The sequence below is a fragment of the Oenanthe melanoleuca genome, chromosome 7 (genome assembly GCF_029582105.1).
Source record: "Oenanthe melanoleuca isolate GR-GAL-2019-014 chromosome 7, OMel1.0, whole genome shotgun sequence".
NCBI classification, from domain to species: Eukaryota; Metazoa; Chordata; class Aves; order Passeriformes; family Muscicapidae; genus Oenanthe; species Oenanthe melanoleuca.
This window is the reverse complement of record NC_079341.1, coordinates 28080153-28097797: the sequence shown is the minus strand read 5'-3', so window position 1 is coordinate 28097797 and position 17645 is coordinate 28080153. Positions and strand designations below refer to the sequence as shown.

Genomic DNA, 17645 nt, shown 5'->3' with positions numbered 1-17645 from the left:
CGTCCTTGATGTTGCCCAGCAGAGATGGTGGGCAGGAGAATGCTCCTCTGCATGTCCAGGCACTGCTGGGAGGGAGCTGATGGAAAAGGCAAAAGGAGCACAGCACCACCGAGTCCTTAACTCCTGCTAAAGGAGTGATGGGGAAATAACAGGATGGTGGGCTTTAAAAAAACAACCCGAGCTGCCTAACACTAACAAACATCCTGTGGGAAAGTCAATGGCTGCTGAAAGAGACTCAATAAAGGAAAGTGACAAATCTTGCTAGAGACGAAAGATGAGAAAGTATCTGAAATATTTCCCATTAATATGGAATTTAATTTTTCTTCAAGATGTGTTATTTGTCGTAACAACAAGGGTGTCAAAAAAACCCCAACCGACCAACCAAAAAACAAGAAGGAAAGGTGTGCGAAGCACGGCACGAGAAACTCTTGGGTGACCTGAGAACTAAGAAGGGAACAACGACACAAACAAATTTTAGAAATAAACAATTACAGCTGTAAGAGTGCGGGTGAGGGGCCGGGGGAAGCTTTGTCCCAGACAGGGACAGGAGGCTCAAGGCTGCCAGAGGGCGAGCGGAGCAGAGTCCCAGCGAGGGGTGTCCGTGCACAGGGGCACGAAGGAGCCGCTTCTGGGCACCAGGGCGGGCAGGACGCCCTCAGCACCCCGGATCGGGCACGGGCAGGGGCACGGTGCGAGGACACGGCCCGGCCTGGCTCTGCTGGGCTCGGCTCGGCCCGGCTCGGCCCGGCTCTGCTGGGCTCGGCCCGCGGACACACCCCGGCCCGGCTCTGCTGGGCTCGGCCCGCGGACACACCCCGGCCCGGCTCGGCCCGGCTCTGCTGGGCTCGGCCCGCGGACACACCCCGGCCCGGCTCTGCTGGGCTCGGCCCGCGGACACACCCCGGCCCGGCTCGGCTCTGCCGGGCTCGGCCCGCGGACACACCCCGGCCCGGCCCGGCTCTGCTGGGCTCGGCCTGCGGACACACCTCGGCCCGGCTCGGCCCGGCTCTGCTGGGCTCGGCCCGCGGACACACCCCGGCCCGGCTCTGCTGGGCTCGGCCCGCGGACACACCCCGGCCCGGCTCGGCTCTGCTGGGCTCGGCCCGCGGACACACCCCGGCCCGGCCCGGCTCTGCTGGGCTCGGCCCGCGGACACACCCCGGCCCGGCCCGGCTCTGCTGGGCTCGGCCCGCGGACACACCCCGGCCCGGCTCTGCTGGGCTCGGCCCGCGGACACACCCCGGCCCGGCTCGGCCCGGCTCTGCTGGGCTCGGCCCGCGGACACACCCCGGCTCGGCCCGGCCCGGCTCTGCTGGGCTCGGCCCGCGGACACACCCCGGCCCGGCCCCAGCACCGGCCCCAGCACCGGCCCCGGCTCTGCCCGGAGCCGCTCAGCGCCTGCGCGGAGCGCCGCGGCCGAGCCCCCGAGCCCCATGGAGAGCACCCAGCCCGAGCCGAGCGACAGCCGCCCGGAGGAGGAGGAGGAAGAGGAGGAGGAGGAAGAAGAGGAGGAGGAAGAAGACGACGGCGCCCTCCTGCCCCCGAAGCAGCGCTTGGCCGCGGTGAGGGTGCGGAGGCGGCGGCGGAGGGCAGCTCCCCCTCCCCGGGCTCGGGGCCTGCTCCGCCGGGCGAGCACCGGGCTTTCCTGAGCGCGCTGCCCGGGCCGGGCGGGAGGGCGGCGGGGCTCGGGGGGCCGGGCGCTCGGCCCGCGCTGCCCGTCGCGGCGGGAAGGGGCTACAGGTGGGAGCAGCCCTTCCTCCGCTGCCCGGGGCCGAGCCCTGCTCGGTGGAGATGGGGCAGAGCTGTCAGCGTGGCCCTCGGAGCTGCGGGGTTCTCTTTGCAGCCCCGACCTGGCCGCTGTCAGAGAGCTTTGTGCACCCTCTGTCCCCATCCCTGATGTCAGATTATTGTTTATTATTATCAATTATGTTTTTGTCTCCCCCTCGCCCCTTAGTTTCACAAGTGACACCCCCTCTCTGCTCAGTGCAGCTCTCCCTTTCCATGGTGGGCGTGTGGTCCTTACTGATTTCTGGCGGCCAGTGTGTGAAAGATAACGATCTCCCTCTGGGAGATTAAAAGAAAAAAGTCTTGGTCCGGATATATTCTGTTTCCTGTGAAAGGGAAGAGGTGGCTACATGTGTCCCGAGTGTCCTGAGGAGGAATTCGCTGGTAGTTGGGAAGTGTTTGGATAGAAAGTAAAGGGTTTAGCGGGTTTATTTTTTTAAAAAAAGGTTACTTTGTTACGTGTATAGAAAAATATTTCTCGTTTCTGTATCCTCCTGGCTCAGGGTGGTTTTTGGTACCTGAAGTTGTCAGTTTATTGACTTTTCTGTTTTCCCCTAAAGCAGGTTTCTCGTTTTCACTTGCAAATGTGATATAGAACATAGGTATAAAGCAAAGCCCTGTCAAAGCCTTTATCCCACAGAGACCTGTCTTATTTGAACAAATGTGGTGTGGGAGAAGGGGATGCGAGGTTAGTAGCCTTTGCCTTGTGTGGTGAATGTTACATGAATCTTTATTTTCTTCTTCTAAAAAGATGGAAGACTGTTTGGCAAAGAAAATGGAAATCACGGTTTCAGAAGCTGAAAAACGGACTGGGAGGAATGCCATGAACATACAAGAAACATACACTGCTTACCTCATTGAGACTAGGTGGGTGATGAGAGCTCTGTCTCAAGAGTACATGGATGTGCCATTCTAAACAGATTTTCCCTCCTTCCACCCCTAAAAATAATCAGGTACAGTTGATGAGAGGATTTAGCTGTTTTGTGCTTTGTTATGTGATTATCAGCCCACTCTGGAGGATCTTTCCCTGTGAAAATTTGGCAGCTGATCTCCAGTTCAGTACTAGTGCTGATATTGTGTAACTGTGTACTGTAATTCTTCATTTGGAGATAGGTGGAAAATGTGTGTTTGAAAGTTGTTGCATTAAAATGGTATCAGTAACTGCTTGCTTATTTCTTAGACATAAGTTGGACAAATTTTACATGTATTTGTGAGATTTTATTTGAGAGAAGTCTAAAGTAACTGTTAGGCTTGCTAGAGATGACAAGAGAGAAGTCTCATGACTTATGTCATGTGGTCAAAATGTATTGCTCAGCTTATATTTGAAGTGTTTTGCTTGATCTCATTACCACATACTCCTTGTAGATGGTTTAAGGGTTAGAGTTAGTTAACTATTTCCTTTCTTCATACTAGCTTGAACTTTCACTGAGGAACTTGATGCTCTCAGTCTTCTTGTGTGTTAACAAGATTAATACTACAGGTATGATAAATATTCTCAGTACCACAAACACAAAATTTCAAGTATTGAGTAGTGAGCAAAACTTAAAATCTCTTCTAACTTATCCTTACTTCCCAAATGGTAACAGATGACTCCTATTATGTGGGATCATGTTACTCAGCTGAAGCAAGAATTTCAAAATTAAACTTTGTTACCAGTTTTTTTTAGCTCTTCTTTATATTACTAGTTTTCACCTTTGGGCCTTGCCTTATCTGCTGTACAACACAAACCTTATGGAATACAGCAGTTGCATTTTGCAAAGGCTCTGAAGTACTGTCACATAAGCCTTCTATCTGCTAGTTAAAAGGCTTCTTAGCTTGTTTAGCTGATGGACACACCAGTCACACTGACTGCAGGCCTGCTGGGAAAAGTTTACTATGTTTTTGCCAAACTTAAAGAACAAAATCCAAAACAGACATATATTTTTCAAATATTATAGCTGTTTGACAGCTGCTGAGATGCTTAAAAATACTTTAACAGTGTACTGATATTACAGATCACACCTTCTCATGTGAGTAGTGTTATTTTTATTGTAAGGATGTTTCTGAAGGACAAGAGAAGAAAATTGGAATCATTGGGGCCTAACTGTGATATGAAGTATACTCTGGGGGCAGATTTATGCAGCCCCAGAACATGCTGACTGCATCTCCTTTTCCAGTCATCCTTGCATTACTTTAGAGTTGCTCCCACTGCTCTTTCCCAGTTGTTCTTTCATAGTGACAAAACTGTACTTTGCTGGCCAGATTGTGTTCTTTCATTAGGATTTATTTTGCTCTGTGGTCAGCAAATACCAAGACCAATTACATGTTTGTCACAGAGCAATTGAAAATGTGGATTTGTCCCATCTCTAATAAAATAGGTTCTCTATTCCTTTTGCTGAGAAGGCAAAATTTCATGCATAAATATAATTGGTGGCTATTAAATGTGCTTCCTGCTGAGCCTGTAGCTGTAGGTGGGCTTCACAATAATTTGTGGGTAATAAGATATTTTTTAGCTGAAGAATAAAACTGTTTATAGTAATATAAAGGGAAGACCACTTAATAATAGTTGCATTATATTTATGTGAACTGGGAGTCTGCCATTACTGCTATCTAGGATTTAATTTCAGTTTGAATAGAGGAATTCTGTCTGGGTGAATAAGAGACACAAGATGGATACAATTACGACCATGGTATATTTGTTATAGAAAATGACTGCTTAAACCTTCAACATGTAAGTTTCACTGATGCTCGTGAAAATGTGTTCAAAATGCAAGTGATGGTGTTACTTACTTTTTCTTTTTAAATGAAAAGATTTATTACTATGCTCACATTTTTGTCTGACTTTTGTTGATTTTTTTATTAGTATGATATTATACTTTGATGTAGATATATTTCTTTGAGACAAAACAAACTCCGTTGCTGTAGACTGCAGAGCATCAGCAAATTCCAAGGGCTGTGCTTCCTGAAAACATCTTCTTGCTTTAGACCTCTCTGTATTAGCTAATTCAATTTTTTATGATGAGCTGTTTCCATTCAATTAGTCATGATGTCAGTTTTCACAACTTCTCTTGAACTATACACTTATTTAAAAATAAATCCATTTTTGTATTCTTCCTGTGAGAACAGAGGTCACTTCTACCTAAGTGTGTGACATGGCATTAAAGCAAGTTCTTAAGATGTGTAGCTAAATATTCTTCTTGAGATGTGCTCAGCATATTACTTGCTTTCTATAAGGCAACTAGCAAATATCCAGGATCTTACTTACATTTGTTAGAATTTTAGGCAGATGTGTCTTAGACACAGAAACTACAAGAACTCAGGTAGAATAAACCCGAGTCTGACTCCTGACTTTGTACCTGTTATTTTTCATGACAGAATGAAAGTTAATCAGAAGCAGAGCACCTCTAAAAGTGCGCTGTGGTATTGCACTTTTAATTACAGGACGTACAGGGAATGCCTTTTTTTCCTGGTCTCCTTTAATGTAAACAATTTCTTCTATAGTAGTAGGACCCTTCTATTTAGTTCACTTTCCTTTCATCCCTGCTGACTCTAAGATTTCTATCCTGGCCTTCCTGATCAAACAATATGATAACTAGCATGTATTTTTTTTGTTGTTGTTGTTCTGTTTTAAATGTGGCTTTAGGGAAAAATAGCACAAGTTTGTGCAGCCTGGTATCTGACCACTTAATAGCAGGATCCCTGGTTTCCAGCCCTACTACTCTTCACTTTGTCTTACAGTGATTTGACAAGGGGGCTCATTTTATTTCCTTCTTACTCTTGCAGTATGCCTGGGAAGTTACTAGTCTTTCTGTTTTCAGTATCTGGAAAGTTTTCTGCTAGTTAAATTGTGATATGAGTGTTATCTGCTTCTCTGTTAAGTCCTTGGATTGCCCATCCAAAGTGTGAGAATTTCTAAAGAAAGTTCTCTTCTAAAGGGAAATGAACTTGGAAATCAGTATCTGGCCAGGCCACAGTTCAGTGATAGCAATGCTGCATTGTGGGATTTCAGGAGCTTTTCCTTTGCTTTATTTTGTTTAGTACCCTTCTCAAAGTTTCCTGTTTCACACTGGACTAGGTGAAAAGGCCAGGCATGGGTTTCCTGAGAAGAGGCACAGGATGAATGCCCAAGAGAGATGTTGTCTTCTGACAGAACAGTAAAGGGCTCATTTTGGCCAATGGGAGTCAGGAAGACTAGTCCAAAATACTCCAAAGGAGGTATGAGGGAAAAAGTCTAAATTCAGCATGAGCTTTAAACAGGGGAGAATTGGGAGGTGAAAGAAGAGAGAGAATTTGAGAACTTAGTTTTTTGTTGGTTTTTACTTGATTGATACTATGAATCATTCATCTTCCTGATAAATGTTTTAGTTAAACACAGTAAACTGGGTGACAGTATAAAAAATCCAAAGAATCACCTGGTTGTGAAAAATCTTGTGGCAAGAGAAATGCCTCCTTGTCATACAGCTTGCCAGGTACAGCAATTATTAGATATTAGCTGTCTGAGAGGCCTGAATACAGAGGCTATTTCTAAATAGCTGTTGGAAAATGTTGCCCATCCCTCTGAAATGGTGTTCCTCTGCACAGGGAGTGAACCTTGCCCACTACAGGGAGTGGAAGTGTCACTTCTCCTGCACTGGAAGGTTGAAGGTTGAAAGCAAAGTTACTGCTTCTGCCATTGAAGAGAAGATTGCTTTAACAAGGAAATAAATCTGTGTATTTCCTTCTTGTCTGATTTAGTACTTCACAGCCATTTGTCTTTTTATTGCATTCAGAATTATTTAATGGCTCATTTAAGATAATTACTTTTAAATGGGAAGTGAGAAGAGGTTAATTAGATGGACTAAAGTTTTCACATTGACACTTTGAATTAATTCAAATAAATGAGACATGGAGTAATGTAATCTTTGAATTTGTTATGATAACATCAGTTATAAATGTAAAAGCTGAAGGTTTCAATTTTGTCTTTTTAATTTTTTCAGGCAGGTTGGTTCCTTCGATGAATAACTTGCATTGTTAAAAGTGTACTTAAAGGGGAAACATATGGTGTTCCTGCCTGAAGACTGTACAAGTATTATGTTGTGTTTTTAAAACCAAAACAAATTGAGAAGTTTGACTGAATGTCAACAAGTGATTATAATCTTAATTGAAACTGGTCAGCAATGCTTGCATTTAATGGGGGAGTTCATAACGTAGTCTAAAAAATTAGATGGTAGTGAAGTATTAAGTGTAATGAGTACCTTTGTGGATTTCTACTTCCTTTCTACTTCCTTTCTGAAATGGTGTTCCTGGGGAGGAAATGCTCTTGTAATTGGTGATATTTTATGACCTCATATGTAACCAGGTGGAGACATTTTTGGTGTGATTAAAAAAAAATCTCTCATCTTGGTTGCCTGTCTTAAATCTACCCCTGCAGTTTCAAACTCTTATGACCTCATTTAAAAGGCTATGGTGCTGACACAGGCTCCTAACTCAGGACTGTGCAGTGCTTTCCCCCTACAGCTTTGCAAAGAACTTTGCTGCTCCCCTCCTTTACCCAACTCTGCAGCATTGTGTGCTCTAGAGAGCACAGCCTGGGGGTTTACTGTGAGCCTGGGTGTAAGGGGGAATCTGCAACTGATACTAATAATTTCAAAATGTCTTAAATGTATTCAATTAATTAAAGAAGCATGGCTTCTTTCTTAGGTGCTGCATAGGTGCCCTCCTGATGAAGATAAAAGCAGCTGTAAAAGACAGTGTTTGCAGTTCTGAGACATTGAGAATAAATGTGTGTTAGAATAAAGGAAACAAGTATGATCTGAGATGAGAATAATATCAGGCTGCTTAACACACTATGGAAAGGTGGTTGTATCAGATGCTGTCTAGTTAAGAAAGAATAAACTATACAGGTAGGTTTGACCTTCAAGATTCTCTAGTAGTAATTTAATATTTTTCTTCAGGGTATAGTGTGAAGTTTTTGTGTCCCTCACAAGGGTTGTAAAGCTTGATTAACTGAGACTGGGGGAAGCCTACCTGTTGTCCACAGATCTGCTTTGTCAGAATAAATTGACACTAGGCTTTAGATGTAGTAAAATTCCTTAGTGTCTTCAGTGTGGGCATGGTAGATGCAGTGAGTGGTATGAATTGGTCTGGCAGTCTGCTTCCTTCCTTCTGGAGTTCTTGAGGCCCTGTGTGGGCATAAAACATCAAGTAATAAGGTAGTGGTTTGTGCTGATGTAGGAGTAGGCTTCTCTATAAGGCTGTGGTCCTTTCCTGCTAGAGTATTATGCTCCCAAATGACCTTTTAAAATTTTTGATTAATATTTAGTTTTCTGCATGATGTGTGTGGACTGAGATGTTGCTGCTACCTTTTTTTTAAAATAACTGTTGGGTTCTTATTAATTGTAACAAATACAAAGCTGATAAGCAGACATGTTCAGAAAGGGTTTTTCTTTTTTTTTTTCTTCCTCCCCCCCACAGTTAAGGCTCAGTATGGCCTTTGCTGCTTCTACTTTCTAACACTGCAAAATAATTACGGAGCATTGTAAGCATGATTTAGAGTGGACCATTCTCCTGTCAGAAGGCTGGCACAGCAGCATCTGTATCTGCAGCACAGATTGTCCTCCTGGGATGTGGCTGGGTTCCCAGGGCAGTCCTGACCTGGGTTTTTCTTGTCTCCCTATTTATGTTTGCTTGTGCAGCCTGTTCTCAGCCTGTTCTCAATACTAGCATGTATTGATGGTGGCAGTCTTTCTTAAGGGTTGATAATAACCCTTGGGGAAGTCTTGAATCCCATGGTGTAAGTCAGTGCAGCTGGTTGGTAGGCTGCTGAAGCTGAAGATAAAAAGGATCTGTAATTCTGAAGTACTTTTATGTGAGTGTCTTGAATGGCCAGATTGTTTACCAAACCCTGCTGGGAGTTTCTCCTCTAGGAATGTAATGTTTGTGCCTTCAGCTTTTGACTAAACAATTAATCTTTTGAGGCATAACAGCTCAATTCCTTATCTATTCAAATTTACCTCTTACTCATCAATAGTTCAATCACTAGATACCTGCTTTGAGCTGAAGTCTTCTTGTGAGAATTAAATGGTGCAGCAGTTATTGTGGGGAGGAATGTGTGCAGCCTGTCAGTCCAGGCTAGGCTGAGCTTACCCTCTTCAGAACTCAGTATTTGCAGGTGCAGCTTCCCTGAATTAAAATATTCTAATAGGGAAGAATTCTGTGGGATACTGGCAGTGTGAATAGTGGCTGTCAGCAGTGTGCTTGCCTTTTTCTCTTTTTTTTTCTCTCTCAAATAGTTTTAATCTGCAGCAGTTTGTGTTGAATACTATGAATTTATCCTTTTTTTTTCTTCTCAGTTGTGGAGTTTATTTTTCCCTACAAATTCAGTCACCTGTAATGAATGTCCTTTCCCCAAGGCATGGGTAGATACATAAAAATTGTTCCACCATACTAAGTTAAAAAAGTATCTTTTGCATTCTTCTGTATGAAATTATTCCACCTTAAAATGTAGCTAAGCCAAAGCATATAGCAAGACTATTCCTCTCTAATGAGAGTTCACAAATAGAGGCACCTTGTAATTTGTTTAAATGTATCAAATAATTGGGGCTTCTTTGGAGTGGGATTGTTTGATTTCAGTAAGATCATCAGCAATCTGATTTTGTAGATTAAGAATAACTTTAAAAATTACCAATAATTTGTGTGCTACTTAGATGTTTTAAAATTTCAGAAAGTTCTTATGAATTCAAGAACTGTAAAGCCTGATTTCTACTGGAAAAAATAATATAGTACTCTCTTCTGCAAAGTATGAGTAACTACTTGTAGTTCATAATTTATTGTTCCCAGTTCTGAATTCTCCAGCACCAGAAGGATGTGGACTTCCTGAAGGAAGTCCAGTGAAGGGCTGTGGGGATGATTGTGGGCTTGGATTGTCTGACCTGCAGGGAGAGGCTGAGAGAGATGGGATTGTTCAGCCTGTGCAAGAGACAGCTGATTTTAGCAGTACCTGGTGGGGAGGTAAAGAAGGTGGAGTCAAACCCCTTCTGTGATGCTGAGAGAGAGCAAAAGACAGTGCCCACAAATTCAAACATGGGAAATTCCATGTACAAGTAAGAAAACCTTTATTGTGAGGTTTGTCAAACGTGAGAGTGGGTCGCTCAATGTGCTGGTAGAGTCTCAGTCCTTGGAGTTACTCAAAACTCAAGTGGATGTGGCTCAGAACATCCTACTTTGAGCGAGGGAGTTGGATCACAGACATGCAGAGGTCTCTTCCAAACTCAACAATCAGTACTGTTCCATATAGGTTTATGCCAGTGCTTTGTCACTTCAATGAAGAATAAAGTTATAGACATCACTGTTTTCTGTTAAGTGCCTTGTGTGAATTCTCTCTCCGTGTTTATTCTGGCATGTGCTAACTGCTGGAAATGTTACTACCCAATGCTTATTTTATGATATTGCAAAGTATTTCTGCTGCTTTGAATGTATTGTATGAAAAATGATTTTTCTTGTCAAGTTTTTGTATTACTTTCCAATCCTACAATATTCAATGGTTTCTCCTTTTATAGTAACATAAAATCCTTTATTACCTTGCTAGGTCACTTTGGTTTTAAGTCTTCAGTGAATTTTTCAGACACATCAATTTTGTACCTGCTTGCTCTAGCTACTTTTTCATCCTTAAATATAAAAATGTATCACTTTGAACAAAAAAAGAAAGTTGGAAGTACTTGGAAGTTTGGTCTTTTTCTAAAAATATCCTTTAAAATTTAATATTTTTAAAAGTTAGTTTTTAACTATCAGCTATTGTATGTGAGACAATTTTTGTCCTCTGAAGTGAAGACTTTTCCACTGAAGAGTAAATTTCTTCTTACAGTATTCTGTATCCTTCACGTATTCATGAAGTTTTACTGACTTTGAACCTAACACTGTTCCAAGAGAAATAGGGATATTTCTGTAATGGTGTGGACAAAGCCACGTGTGTCTCTTTACTTGATTGTGACCTACCTGTTTGTTTTTGATGTGGAAGTGGATTGACTTTTCCTGTGTTCCTAGCAAATTTGAGTGCTATCAGGCAGAAATTATAAATATTTTTAAATCAAGTGTGTAGATATGAAATTAATTAAAGTTGCTTTAGGTTATGGGCAAGTCGTGCAGTAATCACTACTATTCATGGGGCCTTTGGTCTAATTGCTCTGAAGGCTTTTGAGGGAGTAGGTGATAGCTCACTAATGTTCAAATTTGCTGCTTTGTCTTTCAGAGCTGTTGAGTCCCAGAGTGAGGGACAATGTGCCCCAGTGGAGTCCCTGTGGCGACGTTACAGTGAATTTGAGTTGTTGAGGAATTACTTGTCAGTTACCTACCCACACATTGTTGTTCCACCTTTGCCAGAAAAAAGGGTAAGGAAACTGAAACTGTTGCTTGCTTTGTTTTGTTTGTTTTTTAATTTACTGTTGACACTCTTCTGTTTAACTAGGCTGACTTTGTTTGGCATAAGCTATCAGCAGATAATATGGATCCAGATTTTGTGGAAAGAAGAAGAATTGGTCTGGAAAACTTCTTGTTACGTGTGGCTTCACATCCTGTTCTTTGCCAAGACAAGATCTTTTATGCATTTTTAATGCAGGTATAGTAAAGTTACTTCTAAATACATTATTTAGTGATTATTTAGTGAAGACAATGTCCTTTTGATCTTTTCTATTGACCCATAACTTGTTCTGTGTCAGGAGGAAAGATAGACAGTGTAAATAAACTTGAGGTGGAAAAGGCTAAAAACTTCTTGAAAACACCCTGCAGTTGTACAGTTGACCTTCTAATCTACCTTACAACTTCTTTCCAGTCAAGTTGTAAAGCTCCTAAGAGAGAATTTCCACCTTTTTGGAACAGCCAATTGGGAACTTAATGTATTTTGGCTGGGAGCTCTTCCATAGGACTAAACCTGAACTAGTTACTGTGCTATACTGGTAATTGCAGGGACAGCACTGGCTTCCAGTTTGTTTTTTGGATATTCATGGTTTCTTTAGCCTTGTGGTTTGGATCATGATCCATTCGTGTGTTGTGGTCCAAAACTGCTGCAATACATTGTCACAAAAGTTGTTGTCCAATTGTCAGTTTAAGCATTGCATTCTACAGCTTTCAACTTTAGGAGATGTTGGATAGTTCTTTTTCCCATGCTTTGATGAGAGACTCCCAAGTACTGGACTGAACAGTTATGTTTGCCACAGTACAGTATGTGGGTGAGCCAATATATGGGAGCTGAAAACAGTGGAAAAGCAGCCAGTACAGCTGAGCCAGGTATGACATGTGCCCTGCAAACTGTTGTCACCTGTATGCTCTCTGCCTTGAGCTGCAGAGGTCCTTGGAGATGCTGGTAATCTCAGAGGCAAAATATATTAGCTCTTCTTCTTTAGACAAAGCATTGTGGCTGTGGCTCCCAGCTGATAGATAGTGATAATTCAGAAGAGAAGAGAGTTTTTGGGGGGAGATCAGTATGTAAACACAACATAATGACTGGTTATTCTTAACCCATATTCTTGTAAAGATATAGAGAAGGCAACTGAGGCAGAATCCAGGCATACTGGTGAAGCTCCTTTGATATGGGCACTCACAGGGATTTGCAAAAGCTGCAGCATTCTTAAATCACTCTAACTGAGCATTCTTCTGTATTTTTAGGAAGGTGGATGGAAAGAAATGGTGAATGAGACTGGATTTCAGTTGAAGGTAATTACTGTAATTGTTTGTCTCATGATTGCTGTGACACAGACGTATTCCAGCAAACATGTTTTAGGCTATTTATGAAAGGATGTTTGCTGTAAGAATGAGTTAAAGACATTGCTTTATGAATGCTTGTTAGTACAAAAGCCAGTGATGTTCTTGGCATGTGATAGGTAGGATTGCAGTTAAGTTCACTAGCAGGCTTGTTATGTGCCTGTGTAATTCTGCTGGTAACGTAGAAGTATGATCCTTATGAGCTTTAAAAGTAATGAACTTGAGGCCACAGCAGTGGGTTTTTGTGTTTTCTGTTTAGTTTAGCATTTTTAAAGGTGTGTGTCAGATTTAGTCTGGTAAGAGGTGCAAGATGTCAAAAAAAAGGTAAGCAAAGAGGTCTGAATGGTAGGACTTCTTTGCAAGGAGCAGTTGGTGAAAGGGACTAAGGCAGATGGATTTGGTGCCCCTTAACTGTTTAACAGAATGTGTCTCGAAGTAATACAATCCTCATTGACATCAGCGAGTTCATGGCTGGGTAAACTGGTGGAAGACTTGCAGGAAAAAATGATCTGAGGTCGTGTGTCTGTACAGGTCAAGAATCTGAGAAGCTGATAGATTGCTGGGCTGTGTCTGGAAGAATTACTGTATAGGGACAAATACTGAGCTTTTTGTTTCATTGTAATGTGATCTGCTCTCATGAAATCACAACTGAAAGCTAGGTGGATTATGAAGAATTATTCTAAATAGTGAGAGCTAAAGAAAATCCCTGGTGCTCTTATCCTCAGTGTCCAAGGGGCTTTGATACTGGCACTTACTGTTGATAACTTAAGTTGACAATAATTCTCTTCCATCACAGTTGGGTTTGCATACTGCTAGTATTCATAATGCAAACAATGTAAAGCTCTGAGGCTGCATACACCCATAGGAGTTCAGAAAGTTTGTACTGGCAGGGTGTGCTCAGGAGAGCACACAGTGGTGTGTTTATGGAAGAAAACTCATAGCAGAATGCTGAGAATATTTGCCTCCATGAAACCACATTGTAGATTAAATGAGAGATGAGCAAGTCTTGTTTTCCCTCTAGATTTGGGTATGTTTTCCCTTTTACAGTTCCAGTTTCCTTCGGAAAGAAAATAACTTTCAAAAGCCTGGTAAAAAGAATCTTCCTTATTCTACATCTGAAGTATAAACTCTCAACATTTAGCACTACACTGGAAGGAAAACCTCTGTTCAGTGCATGTTTTAGACTGGAATTAGGCCATTTGTTTATGTTTCTGCTGCCTCTGCTGCATTTAAGCTGGATGTATTTTTTGTCTGAGAGGGTTTGAGCTCTCTAACTAAACTTTAAATTAGGTTTTAATGTAATGTAGCATGCTATAGCTGAATGTTGATGTTGAAGACTGTTTATTCTGCCAGCTGTATCATTAAATCATGCCTTTACTCCCTTCCAATCCCAGCACTTAATTTTTAAGGGGTTTTTAATTTAAGGGATTTGTCACTTGGGACTTTTAACCCTTCCTGTAGGAAAAAGAAAGTTCCCATCTCTCTTTAGTTTACATAAATGATTATAGGACCATAGTATGCATTAACTCTCTGAAAATTTCTCAGCTGTACCTCATTTAATGGGTGGTTCATCTCTAAAATGCTTGTGCATGTTACTCTTAAATCAGTTTTAAGACTGGACAGATGTTTGTCTAGAAGCTGAACTCTGGCGTAAATGCTCAAAAGTGGTGTGTGAGAGTTACTGTGCTACAACTGGCAAAAAGGAAATAGCCCTACTGAGATGGTTGAGCATTGTTAGGATTGTGCTTCCTGCCTGACAGTGCTTGTATGAACCTACTGAGCTCTTCCTTCAGAGCACACTGTGCCAAAACTTGCCCTGTAACTGTAGGGTAGGAAGTTGTGCTTTCAGAGTGTAAAGCTGTTGGATGTGCCTGCTGCCCCAACAGACTCTAATGGCTTTGGTGCTGTTGTTTCAATCTAAATACAGGGTTCTGGGGAATAGCTGCTCAGAGGGAAGGACTCTGATAATGTCAGTGTATCTAGGTGATGTTTGTACTGTGAGAGGATGTGTGAGGAGTACCTGCAGGTGTGTGTGAACAACCCAAAACGTAACTGGCTTGTGTACTGATTTTTTTGGTGTATGGCAGTAGAGATCCAAGACTATACAAGCCTCAGAAGTGCTCTGAATAAGAATAATGGCTGGGACTTGAAGCTCCTGCAGTGTTTTGTGTTCCTTGTGCTGTCTGGGACATGCTTCCCATCCTGCCTTGTCTTCCCTTTGCAAGATATTCTTAGAGAAGTGTCACATGCAGTGGTGACAATGAACCTGCTTTCTCCTCATGTCAGTCAGTCATAGTCTGGAGGATTTTGTTCCCTTACCTTTTGGTTTGTGGATTATACTTTGTTTTGGTGGTTTGGTCATTGGAAGAACAGCTACATTTAACCTGGCTCTGCCACCAGTCCACCACTAAACCATGTCCCTGAGTGCCACATCAGCATATCTTTTAAACACATTGAGGGATGATGACTCCATCACTTCTGTGGGCAGCCTGATCCTGTGTTTGGCAATTCTTTTGGTAAAGAAATTTTTCCTAGCATCCAATCTGAACTTCCCCTGAAGCAACTTGAGGCTGGTTCCTCTTGTCCTGCTGCTTATTATGTGGGAGAAGAGACCAACCTCCACCTCACTACAGCCTCCTTTCAGGTAATTGTGGAGAACAATAATGTTTCCTCTAAGCCTCCTTTTCTCTAGGCTGTGTATGGGGTATCTTCTGCTCAGCCCAAATGTAGTGGGAGGTGAAACAGTCTCAGACTGTGCCTGTTTTATCTGTAGAGGCTATTACAAGGCCCCTGAAGGACAGATTCTGTTCTTTTTTTGGGAAGACACTGTGTTCCCTTCACTGACAAATTCAAAATAGCTCTTCAGGCTCTGAGTTTTCTGTAACAGCACACAAAATATTTTGTCATGTACCAACACTAACAAGTGCTGCTGAAGTAACTTACTGCTTGCAGCTGTGGCCCTGCCTGTTAGCTCAAGGAGCACACTATATGAAATCTATACACTTTGTAAGGTGTGCTGATTTATTTTCCTTTTACTGAAGAGAAGAGTGTTTTGGTCAAATGTAAACTCGAGCCATTTACCCACAATTGGCATTTTTCTTTAATATAGATGAGCCCTGAGTGAGCTGTGTGTAAAATGCATTTGTAGGAATGAAAGAGTTGTAGTGATGTGGATGAGGCTGGGATCTCTCACCTGTGTTGGTGTCTTATTAGGGGTAAATTCTCACTGCACAGTTTAATATTCAATAAACTGGAAAAAAACCCCCTCCATCTCCTTAAAAACATTCAATATTACTGTTGCAGTAATTCGTCAACCAACATCTCAAAAACTAAAGCAGTCAATTACCTTTTTAATTAGGTATTGAATTTTATTCAGTAGAGGTTTATATATGCTCTACTATAGAGAAGAACATTGCATTAAAAAGGCTCTATTCTGATATACAAATTACATATTTTCTGTAAAGCAAGTAATAAAAAATAAGAGAACAACATATATAAGATTTTGATTTCACTGGGGGACTGTTCCTGGTAATAAAGAGCATATAGAGGTCACACTACCACTGGTTTTACTTGGTTTGAGAAATATAAAATAGCTTGTCCATATGGTCTTAAGTTACCTAATTGCTTCATCTAAAAAGAATGTGAGGTTGTGTATCTTAACTCCATGATTTGTGTAGCATTTTAAGAAGGGACTATTTTTGTGGGACTTGGATTATACCAGCTTTATTTTAGTGGTTACTGTTTACATCATATTCACAAAAATAGCATAGTTTTTTGACTTTTTAATAAAAATATCTGACATTCAGGGCAGCTGGTGTCAACTTGTTCAATGTTTGAAGATTTAAATATGCCATGAAGGCAGGACGTTTTAGAAATGGTGCTGCCAGAAGGCTGAGATTTTTTTTGTCACTGAGATTCAATTGCATTAAATTAACAAAGCTTTTTTTCCCCTTTTTCAGGCAGATTCCAGATTAAAAGCTCTTAATGCAACATTCAGAGTGAAAAACCCAGACAAGTAAGATTCCACATCCTTCTTCCCTCCCTTTCCCTTTTTCAGTTACAACTATAACTTCAGGTGACAGAATATTCTAACTCTTTAGTATAAATTCAGAAAATAAAAAAATATCTTTCTGCACTTCAAATCTTAACAGAAGCCCAGTAAAGAGGTAGTGTGAAAAGATTTGATAAATCCTGCCTCCAGAAGCAGGAAGCATTGAGAAAAAATCCATCACTTTATGTAAAACGAGTATTTCATTTTAGCTAGACTAAAACGAAGGGACAAAAAAGCCTCAAAACCAGACTCCAAAAAAGAACCTCTTAATATTTGTTTTCAAGAAATCTTTCCAAGCATGAACAGAATACAGATTGATAGTAGGTCTTTCCAGAAGTCTGCAAGTGTACAGCTCTGGATGCACACACCCTGGTGTTGCAGTTCATAGTTCTCTCCAAGCTGCCAATTTTCACAGATGCTTTTGGAAGTCCAGAGGTCAGTTCAGCTCTGTTGCAGTTTTCAGAGCTCTGGGACAGGCACTGGGCAATCTGCTGGATAGAAAAACTGCTCAGAATTGTCAGTATGTATAGTGGGAGGTTCATCACAGCTTTGGTGATGTGGGAAGGGTAAAATGGGAGTTTCTGCTTCTGCAGTAGTTTAGAAGCATCAGTGTACAGTGGTGGGGCCAAGAGGTGTTGCTGTTTGCCATCCACAGGCCATGGAGACTGGTGCAAAGTGCCCTTCTGGGTGCACTTGCTGTCCAGCAGTGGCACCAGGAGATGCTCCCTGGGGAGAGCCCCTGAGCCTGACTGCTTCCTGTTGTCTGTTCCATGGAATCTGGGGTATTGTGTTAAGGATGTTAGTGGGTACATACATACCTTTCTGAACCTTTTCACAGGCTTAACCTGTGAATTAGTCCAGTCCCTCCTTTTTTGTTGTGCTTGGTTTTAGGGCCTTCTGTGGCTGCCAGGAAGCTTTTAGCCAGGGTTTAATATAAAGGATACCATTCTTGAATGAGATCAGAAGACAGCAATTCTCTGTATCTGCAGGTGAAAATGGTCCCTTGTTTGAATGCTTCATCCTCAGTCATCTTCCTGTTGCCAGTAGGAGTTATCTTTTCCTGCTCTCACAGCAGGTAAACTGCCAGAAGTCTGAC

At 42.1% G+C, this 17645-nt stretch overlaps 1 protein-coding gene across 2 annotated transcripts in view; it reads left to right on the top strand.

Annotated features, from left to right (window-relative positions):
- Positions 1–1313: 1313 nt before the first annotated feature.
- The window catches only part of SNX4 (sorting nexin 4), a 32877-nt gene continuing 16545 nt past the window's right edge, over positions 1314–17645 (top strand). Inside the window, exons 1-6 of one of the 2 annotated variants that reach the window (XM_056496533.1) lie at positions 1314–1568; positions 2537–2652; positions 10991–11129; positions 11207–11356; positions 12403–12450; positions 16458–16513. In XM_056496533.1, coding sequence (XP_056352508.1) covers positions 1434–1568; positions 2537–2652; positions 10991–11129; positions 11207–11356; positions 12403–12450; positions 16458–16513 — 644 coding nt within the window. In that variant the 5' untranslated portion in view covers positions 1314–1433. The remainder of the gene's footprint in view (positions 1569–2536; positions 2653–10990; positions 11130–11206; positions 11357–12402; positions 12451–16457; positions 16514–17645) is intronic. The other variant, XM_056496534.1, reaches the window with a different exon arrangement.